The sequence below is a fragment of the Pimephales promelas genome, chromosome 16 (assembly GCF_988280905.1).
Source record: "Pimephales promelas chromosome 16, fPimPro1.hap1.1, whole genome shotgun sequence".
NCBI classification, from domain to species: Eukaryota; Metazoa; Chordata; class Actinopteri; order Cypriniformes; family Leuciscidae; genus Pimephales; species Pimephales promelas.
This window is the reverse complement of record NC_142784.1, coordinates 11,315,174-11,328,482: the sequence shown is the minus strand read 5'-3', so window position 1 is coordinate 11,328,482 and position 13,309 is coordinate 11,315,174. Positions and strand designations below refer to the sequence as shown.

The window sequence follows — 13,309 nt, the reverse complement described above, 5'->3', positions numbered from 1 at the left end:
AAGCATCAAGTTGTACAGAATTTTAACTCGTTTAAATCTTTTTTTTTTGGTGGAAAAAAGCATATAATATAGCCTACATTAAATGCAGATTTGTCTTTTTACTTTAGATATTAGACGAATTCAAATGTTAAATATTATGATGTTTAAATGTAGGCGTAAACATTCTCTGAATGCTGTGGAATGGTTCACCTTTAAACCTTAAACTGTTGAGCTCTTCCTAATATCATTTTAAATCTTCAATAAAAAAAATTGGTTCTTAAACCTATATAAAAGGAAATAGAAATCCTTGAAGTAGTAGGAATACTGTATTGTCTGTTTGTCTATCTGGGAATTTTGCTCTTGTTTCATTCTTTTTCTTGTATTAATCTGTTTTATTTGTTTGTATTTTTTATGCCCTTTTTCTTCATTGTCCTCGATGTTTTTAGTCCATGTACTGATACTCATCTTCCATCTTAATGACCACAATGGAAACAAGACTTTGGTCTTTTTAATGTTTTTATCCTTTTGATCACTTCCTGTTGACTGTTATTGTTCAATAAAGTTTTCATTCATTCATTAATATGTAGCTGCACTGAAAAAGATTTGCTGTTACACAGTGGAACGTTAATTTAATAAGATTGTTATATAAAATAACTATATATCCTATATTTTAATTGAACATTGTAGTTTCAGTAATATGTTTCACATAATATCTAATACTTTTCCAAAACAATCACTTCAGCAAAGTTTGTACGATTTTCTGTTTATTTGAATAAATAAAGGATATTCATTTTTTGTTTAATAAATATGTATTAAAATAAATATAAAAAAATGACAGAATCTGGAATCTTTGAAAGAGATCCCATACAAATGTATTATGGCAGCACAATAGATACATTTTATTGTGTGATTAATATCATATTTTATACTGCAAATTTTGTGCCATCTAGTGGTTTAGCTGTGCAATATTAGTCGTTGTCCTAAATATTGTGTCATGACAAAAATCTATTAAAGACATCTACAGCTGCATTCTTGCTTTTGTTGGATTTTTTCATCATTCGGAAAGAGATCTCCTGAAGAGACGACACTGTGACCGGTTTTCCACCTGGAACAAAAACACAGAAATAAGGCTGCTAAATTCATCCCACTTAGAACAGGTGAGGTTTGCAAAATCCATCTTCAATATGTTTAGCTCATGGCTCAGTACCTAAAACCAGTTGTGCTGAATAATCCTGTGCAGATCAAGCCGACGCTCTGGCTTCTGCTGCAGAAGTGAGCAGATCAAATCACAGCAGTCTGTGAGAAAGATGGAGAGACGTCTGATTATTACTGTCATTATTCTACGCTGTGAGATCTTCAGGTCAAATTCCTGCATTCTCTACACAGCAAACTCCTATAAAGCCTATGAAGTTTGGATTAGAATTGTATTGAAGTAATAAACAAATCACCTTCTGTCAAGCTGGATTTGTACCAGATCTTCATATTGGTCCTGTACAAGTCGGCAGTATCTGGAAAGTGTCCACACACCATTCTGAACAACAGGATCCCCAGAGTCCAGACCGTGGCCGGCTTCCCGTGAAACTCGCCCTTCATTCTGTACTCGGGAGGGCAGTACAAATCTGTGCCTGGAGGAAAGAGTGTTTGTCAGATGTGTGAGTCTCTACCACAGCAGTGTTGAGTTAATGATTCACAAGAGCTCTGAGAACTGATACACACCAGAGAAACTCGTGTAGGGAGATTCTGTCAGGAGTTCGCCGCATCCAAAGTCGATGAGTGTGACGTCGCGGCTCCTGACGTTTATCAGCAGGTTCTCCAGTTTGATGTCGCCATGGTAAACTCCGCGGCGACAGCACGCATCAGCGGCTAGTGTTGCCGACCACATGATGTGCCGCGCGGTCTTCTCCTCGATGCGGCCGCCGCTGTGTGCCACGAAGTCGAACACATCTATGCAGTCGGAGAAACGCTCGAGGACCATGACGCAGAAGTCCTCCTGGTCCTGCCAGTCCAGAAGCTTGATGATGTCCATCGCTGGACCTTTGCTACTGGCCAGGATCGTCAGAGCCACTTCTTTGGGAAGGGGTTCGGGATGATCAGGCTGGAAGAAAGGCACATATGATGTCAGATGCTTTAAAATAGGGATTTAACTCAGTTTGTCTGCTGATCAAATCACTTTTACTCACAATGCTGATGCACTCCATGTCTTCTGTCTTCTGGATGAACTTCACCGCCACCTGATGGACAAAACAAAAAGCAATGAATGTGTGTAGAGATCATATCATAACGTCCAAGCAAGAATTGAAATCCCAACGGGTCAAGAAGAGCCCTTAATTATAGTGAACAGATGATACAGTAAGATGTCTTGCTTAGGATAAAGTGAGATATCAAAGAATTTGCTAAACTATTAATAAAAATAAAAAAAGTCAAACCAGCTTGTTATCCGCCAAACGAGTGCCTTCGTAGACGGCACCAAATCCCCCTTCCCCCAGCTTACGGCCGAATGAATATCGGCTGCAGATGTCGTCTGTTAAAAGAGGAAGAGAAGGAGACGAGGTTTAGTGGTGCTTTGCAGATATTGTGAGATTATCGTTGGGGACTGTGGCAGGAAACTCACCCTCAGGTCTCATGTTCTCCAGGTGACGGAGAGGAGACGTTTCACCCGCTGTCAGACGGACTGGAGCGTCGAGGACTGGAGTTTGAAGCTCGGCGGCGGGAAGGACTTCAGGATCATCGACAGGAGGTTCCCTCAGATCAATGACCTCTCCAGATCTAGAGATGGACTGTGGAGGATTTTCATCTAAACAGGAGAATATAAGCAGTTGAGCAGCTAAAACAATACTGATTTATAAGGAAGAGAAGCTCTTTGATATTAGAGTCAATTACTAATTGTTCACCTATTGATTTGTGCAAAGTGCACAAGTGCAAAGTATAATATTAATTTTACTAATTCACATTATTTTATAATTAATTTTATTAATTAATTTTATTATTTTAATTCACAATTTTACACTTTTGAGGTTTCTTAATTAATTTATTATTGAAAGAAAGTTAAAAAGTCTTTGTTTTTAAAACCATCCTACAGGGGGCAGAAGTTCCCGTTACTCATTTAACAGGTGTACATTATGAAGTGACTTTTTCATGTAGGAGTAGGAAAATAATGTAGGCACACTTTTCCAGTTTTTCATGATAATATTCTCATAACATGGTTGTCATTTACCGTCGGTACTTCTCCTGGGTGTTTCCGTCTCTTGATCCTTCATGATCTCATCCTGATCCGAGCTCGTGTTTTTGCGTCTGAAAGAGAGACACTTGAAGAAGTTGAAGTCGCCCGGCGCTTTCTTCATCTTCTTCTTCATCTTCCTCTTCAGACGCGAGATGGGACGCTGGTCTCTCTCTCCCTCGGGCTTCTCCTCGTCAGGCCGATGGGGAAGATGGTTTGACGGTGAGGGGTCACGGTGATGGAGGTCGTGAACCTGCTCGCTATCCGTAAACGCTTGTACTCGTGTACTCCTCTGTCCCATGATGAATCGCTGTTGTGTATCAATCACACTAAATCAGCTGCAAACTCAGTAAATGAGTGAAGAGTTGGAGAGTTACACGGCTTTAACAAAGCGCGCGAACGTTCTAAAAATCATCAACTCTCTATGACGTCATAGCGGCTCTGGTCTGAGGGAAACATGTCTGTTATTTTCTGTACTGTTTCCTCTTAATATTACAACATTATGGTATTCTCATGCTTATAGAATTACATCTGAATCTAATCACTTTACAGTTTCTTAAATGTAAAGTTCTAATCAAATAGCCTACCTAAAAACGGCTAAATAGTTTGAAACATTGTTATGTTACACATGTTTATTAAAGAAATACATAAGGAATGTTGTCTGATAAAATCATTTAGTAAAAAATATTAACATTTGTAGTGAAGTTTTCTAAAATTATAGGCATTTACTTCGTAGCAGCCTATAGCAGACTCACACATTTCACACTGATTTCAATTATTTTATTAAGTGGCCAACTTCTAAAACAGCTAAATAGTTTAAACAGTGTAGCCTAGCCTAGTTATGTAGTACACATGTTTATTAAAAATAAGAATGTTGTCTGCTAAACACATTTTGTAGAAAATGTTAACATTTAGGGATGTTTTATAAAATTATAGGCTTTTACTTAGCGTAGTAGCAGCAGCAAGATATTTCCCAAACAAAGTTTTCTGTTGTAGACTATATTTAAGGATATAAATATAAATAAAGAGTTCAGATGCAAAAGCCTCTATATGCCATTTGAAATTTTCTTCTTTAATGATGATTTTTATCAAACTTGCATATTTAAGTTCAGTAATTTCACTTAAATGGCGATGATAATTACCTATTAATTGTTATTTAAGTGAAATTACTGAACTTAAATATACAAGTTTGATAAAAATCATCATTCAAGAAGAAAATTTCAAATGGCATTTAGAGGCTTTTGCATCTGAACTCTTCAAATATTTATTTTGCTATTGTATGTATATTCAAAGACACGATAAAAGCTGCTCGCACCACACATCCATTTTATCATGAAAAACATGACAGAGCAAAGAGTAGGCAAAACTCAATTTAGGATAGGCCTATCTGAAAAGGAACATGTAGATATCTTGAACTGAGGTTAATTAAAGATATCTTGAACTTAAGTTTTGAATTAGATTGTAGATATCTCAAACTGGAATTACAGATAGGCCTAAGTGCAAACAGTGAGGGGTGTGTGACTTTACACAATCTTTTTATGGCTCTGTTCTTTTGAATTACAGATTTTCACTTTTACTTTGTGCATTGGGTTGTTGATAAATTTGTTGATAAATATTCATTTTCCTAAAAAAAAAAAATGTTTAATTTTTGTATTTATTTTAATTTATTTTAATAAATTGCGTTTAATTTACGCAATTTAATTGCCTTAATTATAAATGTAGGCTAAGGTTAAAAGTTTTATTTTGGAGAAAATAAAGCACTTTGAGATGTGCTGTAAGAATGCCCTGTTGGTGTCACCAGGAGAGGGCAACATAGATCATGTGAATCAATTTCACCAAAAAAGAAAAAAAAAAATGACCCAGTAAAACATTTTTATTTGTATATTTTCTAAAAGTAGTTTAACTTGTTTAAAACAGTTTATTACTAATTCCTAAAGACACCTTTTTTTAAAATTTAGATCAATCTTAGCTATTTTTAAGATATGATAAAGGTTAGTCAGTGGGAATTGAGGGAGCGCGCTTAAGATTTTTTGACATTTATGGGAACATACAATTGAACTTAAAAATGTACAACTTACAAATGTAGCCTGTCGCAAACCTTAGTCGGGCTTGTATTTTTTTATGATTTAAACTTAATATAAACTCAAATACAGTCACTCACAAAAGTGAGTACACCAGCTTTTGTTTCTCCCCAGATCAAAAGATCATTGATGTATGTCTCAATGCCTTCAAAACTTTTGGAGCGGAGTTGACCCCGAATGGTTACTGTTTCCTCTTAATATTACAATGTTATGGTATTCTCATGCTTATAGAATTACACCTGAATCTAATTACTTTACAATTTCTTAAATACCTAAAAACGGCTAAACAAACATTGTATAGTTATGTTGTAGCCTACAAGTTTATTACAATATATATATATATATATATATATATATATATATATATACTGCTGTTGTTAATGTAAATGTTAAGAATGTTGTCTGCTAAATATTTTTTGTAGAATGTTAACATAGTGAAGTTTTATAAAATTATAGGCTTTTAGGCTACTAAATGTAGCAGCTACTGCAGCAGCAAGATAATAGCCAACCAAAGTTTTCTGTTGTGTATTAAACAATATAAATATATGAATAATTATTTTGCTATTGTATGTATATTGAAAGACACGATAAGTGCTCCTCGCACCACACATCCATTTATCATGAAAAACAATGCGATAAATCACAAAAAGCCTCAGCATTCATATTTTTTTTTACAGTTTTATCAGAGAATGTCTAATACAAGTAAAAAGTTTGTAGGTCTTACAATTTTTGATACAAATGTTTGCTTTTGGGTTATTAAGAGATGTTTTATCTCATGCAAGAACACCAAAAAAAAAAAAAGGTTTAAAATTTTAATTTGTGAATATAAAATCTACATAGGAAAATAATTAGATTTACTATAAAGCAGGCATTTGAATCAGCTTAAAAAAAATCCCAAAATAACTAGTTTTGGGATTCATTGAGAAATTCTGCAAGATATTGCTTGAGATAAACCCACTAACATCTTTCCAAAGTTGCCGAGTTAAATTGCATGAACAAAACAAGTAAAGAGTTTCATTGTCATTCCGACAGAAAGAACAATTAGTGTCAAAATCAGATCTGAATTATTTCCTAAGGAAATTTTTAACTGGTAAATATGAATCAATTTAAAGGATGTTTCTTTTACTTTTTTATGAGGTGAAACTTTTGTTGTATGGACCATATTTTTGCCAATTTAAATGATCAAAAAAACATTCCAATATGAGATTCCAGGAGGGGCAGAAATAATGTTCAAGGAATAAAGCTCTTACTTCTTAATTTCTTCCCTTTTTTCAGTGAAACATATCAATAGGAGTGTTGACAGGTTCAGACAAAGATAATGAACCCAAAGAGAGAGCATTATTTTTGAACAGCATGAGTATGCCAGATTGAATAGCATCCATAACTGTGGCAAACTCTTTAATTTAGTATCACTGATTTTTTTTTTTTTAAATGTAACTGATTCCATCAATAATTTTCAGCCACGTCTCATCCCAAGCCGTCTTCAGCGGTTCATCCGGGGTTCTTTGCGGTGGTCATGGTGCTATATAGCACCACTCCCATTTAAAGAACCTGTTAAACCCAGTTTGGTTCTCTGGGGTGGTTAAGGTGCTCTATGGCACCTCTTATGGTTCTACATTGCACCATTTGACAAAGATAAGTGCTATAGACCTTATGTAGCCCCACCCCTTTTCAGCGCTGCGCTCATTGTCTTTTGACAGCGATCTTGCATAGGTATGAATGAACTGCTCGTAAAAAAATTCCCGTTTGCCATTTGTTAAGACATCTGCTTTACAATGCTTATGATAAACATTACAATGCTCATGATAACTTTTGTTAACTCTACAATAAGTAAATCCACTTCACCAGCTAATTACTCCTCGACAGCGATGCCATAGAAATAAACAGAGCGACTGCAAAAACGGAAGTTCATCACTCATTGTTTACACAGAGATTTTGGAAGTTTTACCTTTCAGATATACAAGAAGTCGCAATGGAAGACGATTCGCGCAAGCGATCAGACCGAAGCGCCTGTGCCATCAGATCAGTCGGACATGGCTGTGGTTACACGAGGTAAAAACGATATAAATACTGTGCATTTTCTCACACAAACCGCTCGTTTTGTGTCTTAGGCCATCAATGTGTACTTATATTTACGAGTCATTAAATCATGTTTAATTTGGACTTCATAGACCTCCATTATATGACTGACAGACAAGGACGTCTCGACCTAAAAATATCAAAATTGAAAATACTGTGGAAACAAACACACCTACATCTTGGATGCCCTTGAGGTAAGCTAAAACATACCAAAAATTAATTTCAAAGTGAACGATCCCTTTAAAGGTGCAGTATGTAATGTTGACAGCTAGTGGTTGAAATGGGTACAGCAGTCAAAATGTTAAATATTATTGAACAGACCAAAATAAAAACAGACATTCAACACAGAATTCACATTTCACAGTAGAATAATTTTTTTTGTTTTATGGAGAAACAAGTATTTGAACTGAGCATATTTCTTAAATATCTGCAATCATATTATAGTATTTTTATCCTTTAGTACAGTCAAAAAAACATACTCTACCTTTAAAACTTTATAGTTGTCATTTTAGTGTTCAATAAAAACATAAAATGTATTTAAATAAATTATATATATATATATATATATATATATATATATATATATATATAATGTAATGGCAAATTAATGAATATATTATACCTTACAAAAAAAGGGAAAAAAGAAACAAGTAAAATATTTGTATTACAATATTATATTTGTAATTAGACCTTTTGCAAAACAGTTATGTAGCACATCAGTATCAACATAATGGACATTTATTTAAATATTCAAAGTGCTGTATGTTATTTGCTTAGAAGGAGTTTGGTATCATCTTAAAACAGAGATTATTCAACTGGGGAACATTTAACAGACCCTCTCTTGGCAATCGGGCAGGGTTAGCAGTCCTGACCCTCAGTGAAGGGGTTACAAAAGAAGGAAATCATGCATCCACAACAGAACAGAAACCCCTGACCGTGTGTAAACAAATATGAACAGACTGTAACAACTTACCATCAAGAACACATGGAGTGTGCACCTTGCTTGACTAACACCTTTTAACTTCCTGTAAACCCTTGGATTTAAACATGCTTGGTGTAGCAAGTGCTATTTCAAGATTTGGTTGGTTGGTTGGCTGATGCCATGACGAGTGATGATAAAACATATCTGAAAGGAGTTTGGATTCACTGTGGACACAAGAAAATCTTTAGCTGTCAGCATAAATTGAATATGGGCACATGATTAGATTTGCATCACCACCACCAGACGGCACCGTTTCCCAACAATAGCAGTGCAAGATGTGCGGATGCTATGAAGAAACGTCCTGCTCACATTTCACTCCAATTTATCGAATTCAGTGGAAATGATTTTAAAATGAATCTTTACTTTATGCGGGGGGAGGTTAAGTAAGGTTTGGTCATTTTCTTGACAGATTTTGCAAGATTCCCTCTTGTAAAAATATGACTGCACAGAAACACAGACATTGCCCTATTCAAAATAACACTGTTACACAGAAAGAGTGCAAAGATATCAAAAGTAACGTGACTGTCAGTAAAAAAAACAACATAAATGACATTAGTTGAATCTGTAAATGAAATTGGTGCCTAAAAAAAAAACGCTATACCGCTCTTATATGACATATATTACTGTGTTAAGTTACTTCTAATGCCAGAAAAAGAAATGAAATTATGATATCCTACGACACAGCTTTATCTTTGAACCCCCACAGGAGGTTCAGCTCTCGGCCCGCTTTATAAAGGCCATCGTGACGATAAGAGATGGATTTGGTGAACTTGACCCAAAACAATAATTCAGTAACAGAAAAGCGACTCTTTCTCCATCATGAGATGGTTCTTCCCTTTTGCTTCCCTTGCTCGTAAAGCACCTCAGAGGTGTTTGTTTGTTTAGCTATTCCATTACAATCTGTTTAAACTCGTCTCATCCCTTTGAATCCAGAGACGCCGCGTCTTGAATTCTTCCGCTTATGTAGGGCTTCAGATGGGGGTGTAATTTAAAGGCACTGGGACCACCAGTGCAGTGGCTTCCCACTTCTTCACGCTCAAACCACCAGAATTTGGCTTAACTCTTTCCAGATCTGAGGCGTTTGAGAGAACCTGCGTGGATGCAGCAGAGCCCGAGCAGAAGACCGGCCTAGACTCAGTTTTTGAAGGCCCCGTAGCGGCTGGCTTTGCTGATGAAATTCTTCAGCAGATCGTGGTCCATGTCGGCGAAGGCCTGCGTCTGAGTGATGGCCGTCAGGTGGTTAACGCAAAACTTGAAACAGAACTCTTCCAGATCCTGCACATGAAGAGCGGACGGACTGATTCAATGAGAAAGAGAACCACCACCAAAGACCTACAGAATAATATATGAAACCGCAAATATATGTACATGTTTAGGGCTCTGTTCCAAAACCAAGCGAGCTGTCTACCTAGACAATATTTTTAGACCTCATAGATGTGCTAACTTACAGTTATCATAGGCGGAAACAAACGATACAGCTTAGTGTTGTGATATTTTTTTCATGGGAATATTGTATTGATCATTTCAGGGCCTTAATTTCCGCCTGGAATTGGGAGTATTGCGCATAACTTTAGCGTAAGCTCCGAACATATAGGGACAGATTTATTAAAGTAACTGCAAGTTCATTTAAAGTTTGTCATTTCACTGTGAAGTTTCAGTTATATACAGTATTAAAAGCAGTGTAATTATGTTTTAAGAAATATTACTGTTTTAGTGAACTCGAATAAAATAAGTTTCAGAGTACTGAGAGAGTTAAGTTTTATGAACTTAAATGAATTGAGGCAATCAGTTTCCTCAAATGAAATGAGTTAGCTTAACTTGTTGGGTTTTACAGCGCAGGGCAACTTAGCGTGAAAAAAGAGCGTATAGGAGTGGAAAGTTCAACTGAAAAAGACGCAGCCGGATCATTTCCATAATGACCAACACAATCTACCAAGAGCAGCGCAAATTAGCAAATTATTTGGGCGATAAATAATACCAATAAATTGACAGGTGCAAACCTTAGTTAATCACCTAGCATGATTCATTTAAAATCTCTCATCAAATAAATTTCACATCTGTGTTAGTAAATCCTAACAATAGTTTTGATGGGGGTGTGTAAATGATGAGAATACATTTTTTCCCCTTAAAGGGGCTATATGTACAATTTTTCATGTATTAATCACTTTTTTATTGCCAATGTTTGACCAGCTTTTAACGAATCTCAAAAAACAAAACCTTCCTGACTTCCAAGGTTCTCTATGCAAGCCTGTAGACAGATTTTTATGTGAAGGACTCGGCAGGAAAATCAAAAGGATGTGACGTCTACATGCTCCCGCGAGCCTCTTTTCATGAAATGAATGCTTATACAATGTTCAGGATTATAATCAAAGAGCCATTCCGTACTGTAATGTCAATGTGTCATGCAAAAAAAGAGATTAATTCAAACTGTAGTCTCACAGACAGATCTATAAAGTCTGTAGCCTCAAATATACTTATTAATCAAACTATCATAAGAGTGTAAATTTAACGACCTTATCAGTCGACATGATGCCGGTGAATCGCAGAGCCGCTGCAAACATATCCATATCGCTACGATCAGATGCTTTCTCAACTACGCTTTTCTAATTGCTCCAATTTTTGTTGTTTATTTTGTTATTGAGAGGAAAGTGTGCAGCACACATTTACATATTCATCTAAATGTTATATGTAAATATCCACCTGGATGTTCGTTAACAGTTTATGCGGTATAAAGGTGTTTACAACTTCTTTTTACTACTAAGCAAAGAATGAAAATGAATGAATGACCTTGAATCACGTTCAGTCTCTACGTTTTGTGAGCATGAGCACAAGTTGCCGGCTGCAGTTCATTTCAATGGCCACCGGTGTCGCTAATAAGTAACAGAGTAAGTAAAAGAATTCTGCATATAGCAACTTGAAGAAGAAAATTACATTAATGGCGTCATCTGATTTTATGAAGATTCTTGCCGAAGATTCACTAAATGTTTTGTGCTGCCTGAAAATTTCCATAAGTTTAAAAATAAGAAGAAAATAGTTCGAATTTTATGGTGTTTTATGAACCCAGGCTTTGAACTTATGTGTGGCAAAATAAGGGTCAACCATTGATTTGATACAGGATGTATCATTTAACCTTTATGTATGGGACAATCCCATATTTTATGGGATGGGTGGCAACCCTAGAATATTGAATTGTTAGCTGCTCAGTCTCTACGTTTTGTGAGCACAAGCATAAGTTGCCGGCTGCAGTTCATTTCAATGGCCACCGGTGTCGCTAAAAACAAGCGTTTCTGAATTCTGCATATAGCAACTTTAAGAAGAATTTACATTATTGGCGTTATCTGATTTTATGAAGATTCTTGCCGAAGATTCACTAAATGTTTTGTGCTGCTTGAAAATTGCCATAAGTTTAAAAATAAGAAGAAAATAGTTCGAATTTTATGATGTTTTATATGAACCCAGCCTTTGAACTTATGTGTGGCAAAATAAGGGTCAACCATTGATTTGATACAGGATGTATCATTTAACCTTTAAATACGGGACAATCCCATATTTCATGGGACGGGTGGCAACCCTAAAATATTGGATTGCTAGCTTAGCAATATGCTAACATCAAACTCAATCAACTGTGAATGTTAGTTGAGTCTTTTTTTTGCGCTTTTCCAAAAATATTTGTGTTTCCGTATTTATTTCTTATTAGTGTTTTAAGTCATCAGCAAGTTTTTTTTTTTTACAATAGCTAGGTTTTATCTTGGGTCACTTTTTCAAAGCTCTTCACACAGTTAGCACAACAATTCATTTTTCAATTCATTACAATCTAGACATTAGGTCAAAATTTAGGAATAATGTTTTTCAGCAATATAAACACAGGCCATGTAACTTAAACTGCAGTTCATAAACAGTTGAGAGTGCGATTGTTGTTTTATAAAGATTGTTTGTTAGTGTTTTTTAGGTGGTTTTATGAGTGACATTGGGTTTATTGGGTGAAAAACTTGAAGAGTTGATTTGAGACATGAATTACGTGTTATATGGTAGTGCTTGTGCCAAGATGAAATTTGGTTGAGAAACTATAAAGAGTTTGGAAGAATTACCTGAGAAAACTGGGTCCTAGTGATTGTAAAAAAACAAACAAGCTGTAATATGCTAACATCAAACTCTGCTGAATCTTTTCTGCACCTCATGAGCTATTTAACACAATATCGGTGTTCTTTGTATTTGTAATTATTAGTGTACCACGTCATTAGTGTAGCAAATGTGCAAGTTGAGTCTACTGCGTACTCCACATGAGCTATCTTTTAGTATTGAGTTGTTAGCTTAGCATCATCCTAATGTTAATCACGGACGTTTGGAACAGGACCTGTGTGTAAGTGGATGGATATACGGCTGAATGATCTAGTCTCACCCGTGCTTCATACTTGACAGCGGCCGAGAGCAGCGTTACAGCGTTCTCCTCTGTGATGCCTCTCTTGATGGTCTCCTGGCACAGTCTTTTCAGACGACTCTCACGGTAGTATGTGGCCAAATCCAGCAGACCTTTACAATGCAAACCATCACAGGACCATAAAGACCAAACAACATCATCACAGACTCCATCTAAAACCATTTTAAACAGCTATATATCTGTGTTCAGTTGAGTTGAGAGTGTGATATGGCCGTCGGCATGAAGGGGTGTTTTACCAATGGCGTCCTCGGGTGGGAGGTTGATGGTATCAGTGTACAGGTATTCCAGGAATGCGCGATACACCAGATAAGAGAACTGATGGATCTCTATGGCCTCTTCATCGGTCTCGTTCAGCAGTGCTCGGAAATGCTCACACCTATCAACACAACCACAAAATGCCTTTTTTAATTAATGCGATTTATTTTTGATGTTTGTTAACAAATCCATCTATTGTAAAAAAATAAATCTGTTACTTTTAACAGCTCAGAAGAATCATTTATTCACAAATACATGCTATCTGAGATGGAGGGGGG

The 13,309-nt window shown here is 36.0% G+C and overlaps 2 protein-coding genes and 1 long non-coding RNA gene across 4 annotated transcripts in view; 1 reads left to right on the top strand and 2 right to left on the bottom strand.

The window, feature by feature from the left end:
* Positions 1-995: 995 nt before the first annotated feature.
* LOC120470567 (serine/threonine-protein kinase pim-2) lies at positions 996-3,685 on the bottom strand. Its single transcript, XM_039660138.2, has 8 exons — positions 3,194-3,685; positions 2,591-2,773; positions 2,406-2,500; positions 2,160-2,210; positions 1,696-2,074; positions 1,428-1,604; positions 1,187-1,275; positions 996-1,084 (listed from the first exon to the last, which is right to left on the bottom strand). The coding sequence occupies exons 1-7, from the start codon at positions 3,495-3,497 to the stop codon at positions 1,187-1,189; spliced, it is 1,278 nt and encodes a 425-aa protein (XP_039516072.2). The 5' UTR covers positions 3,498-3,685; the 3' UTR covers positions 996-1,084.
* A 3,047-nt stretch (positions 3,686-6,732) lies between these two features.
* Positions 6,733-9,575, top strand: LOC148973314 (uncharacterized). The gene is made up of 2 exons (XR_016146821.1): positions 6,733-7,329; positions 7,449-9,575. It is a non-coding gene; the product is annotated as an uncharacterized LOC148973314 (long non-coding RNA).
* Positions 9,099-13,309, bottom strand: part of rcbtb2 (regulator of chromosome condensation (RCC1) and BTB (POZ) domain containing protein 2) — a 36,308-nt gene continuing 32,097 nt past the window's right edge. The window contains exons 10-12 of one of the 2 annotated variants that reach the window (XM_039660111.2): positions 13,013-13,152; positions 12,738-12,868; positions 9,099-9,613 (exon numbers count right to left, since the gene is read on the bottom strand). In XM_039660111.2, coding sequence (XP_039516045.2) covers positions 9,473-9,613; positions 12,738-12,868; positions 13,013-13,152 — 412 coding nt within the window. In that variant the 3' untranslated portion in view covers positions 9,099-9,472. Of the gene's footprint in view, positions 9,671-12,737; positions 12,869-13,012; positions 13,153-13,309 lie in introns of both variants that reach the window. The other variant, XM_039660112.2, reaches the window with a different exon arrangement.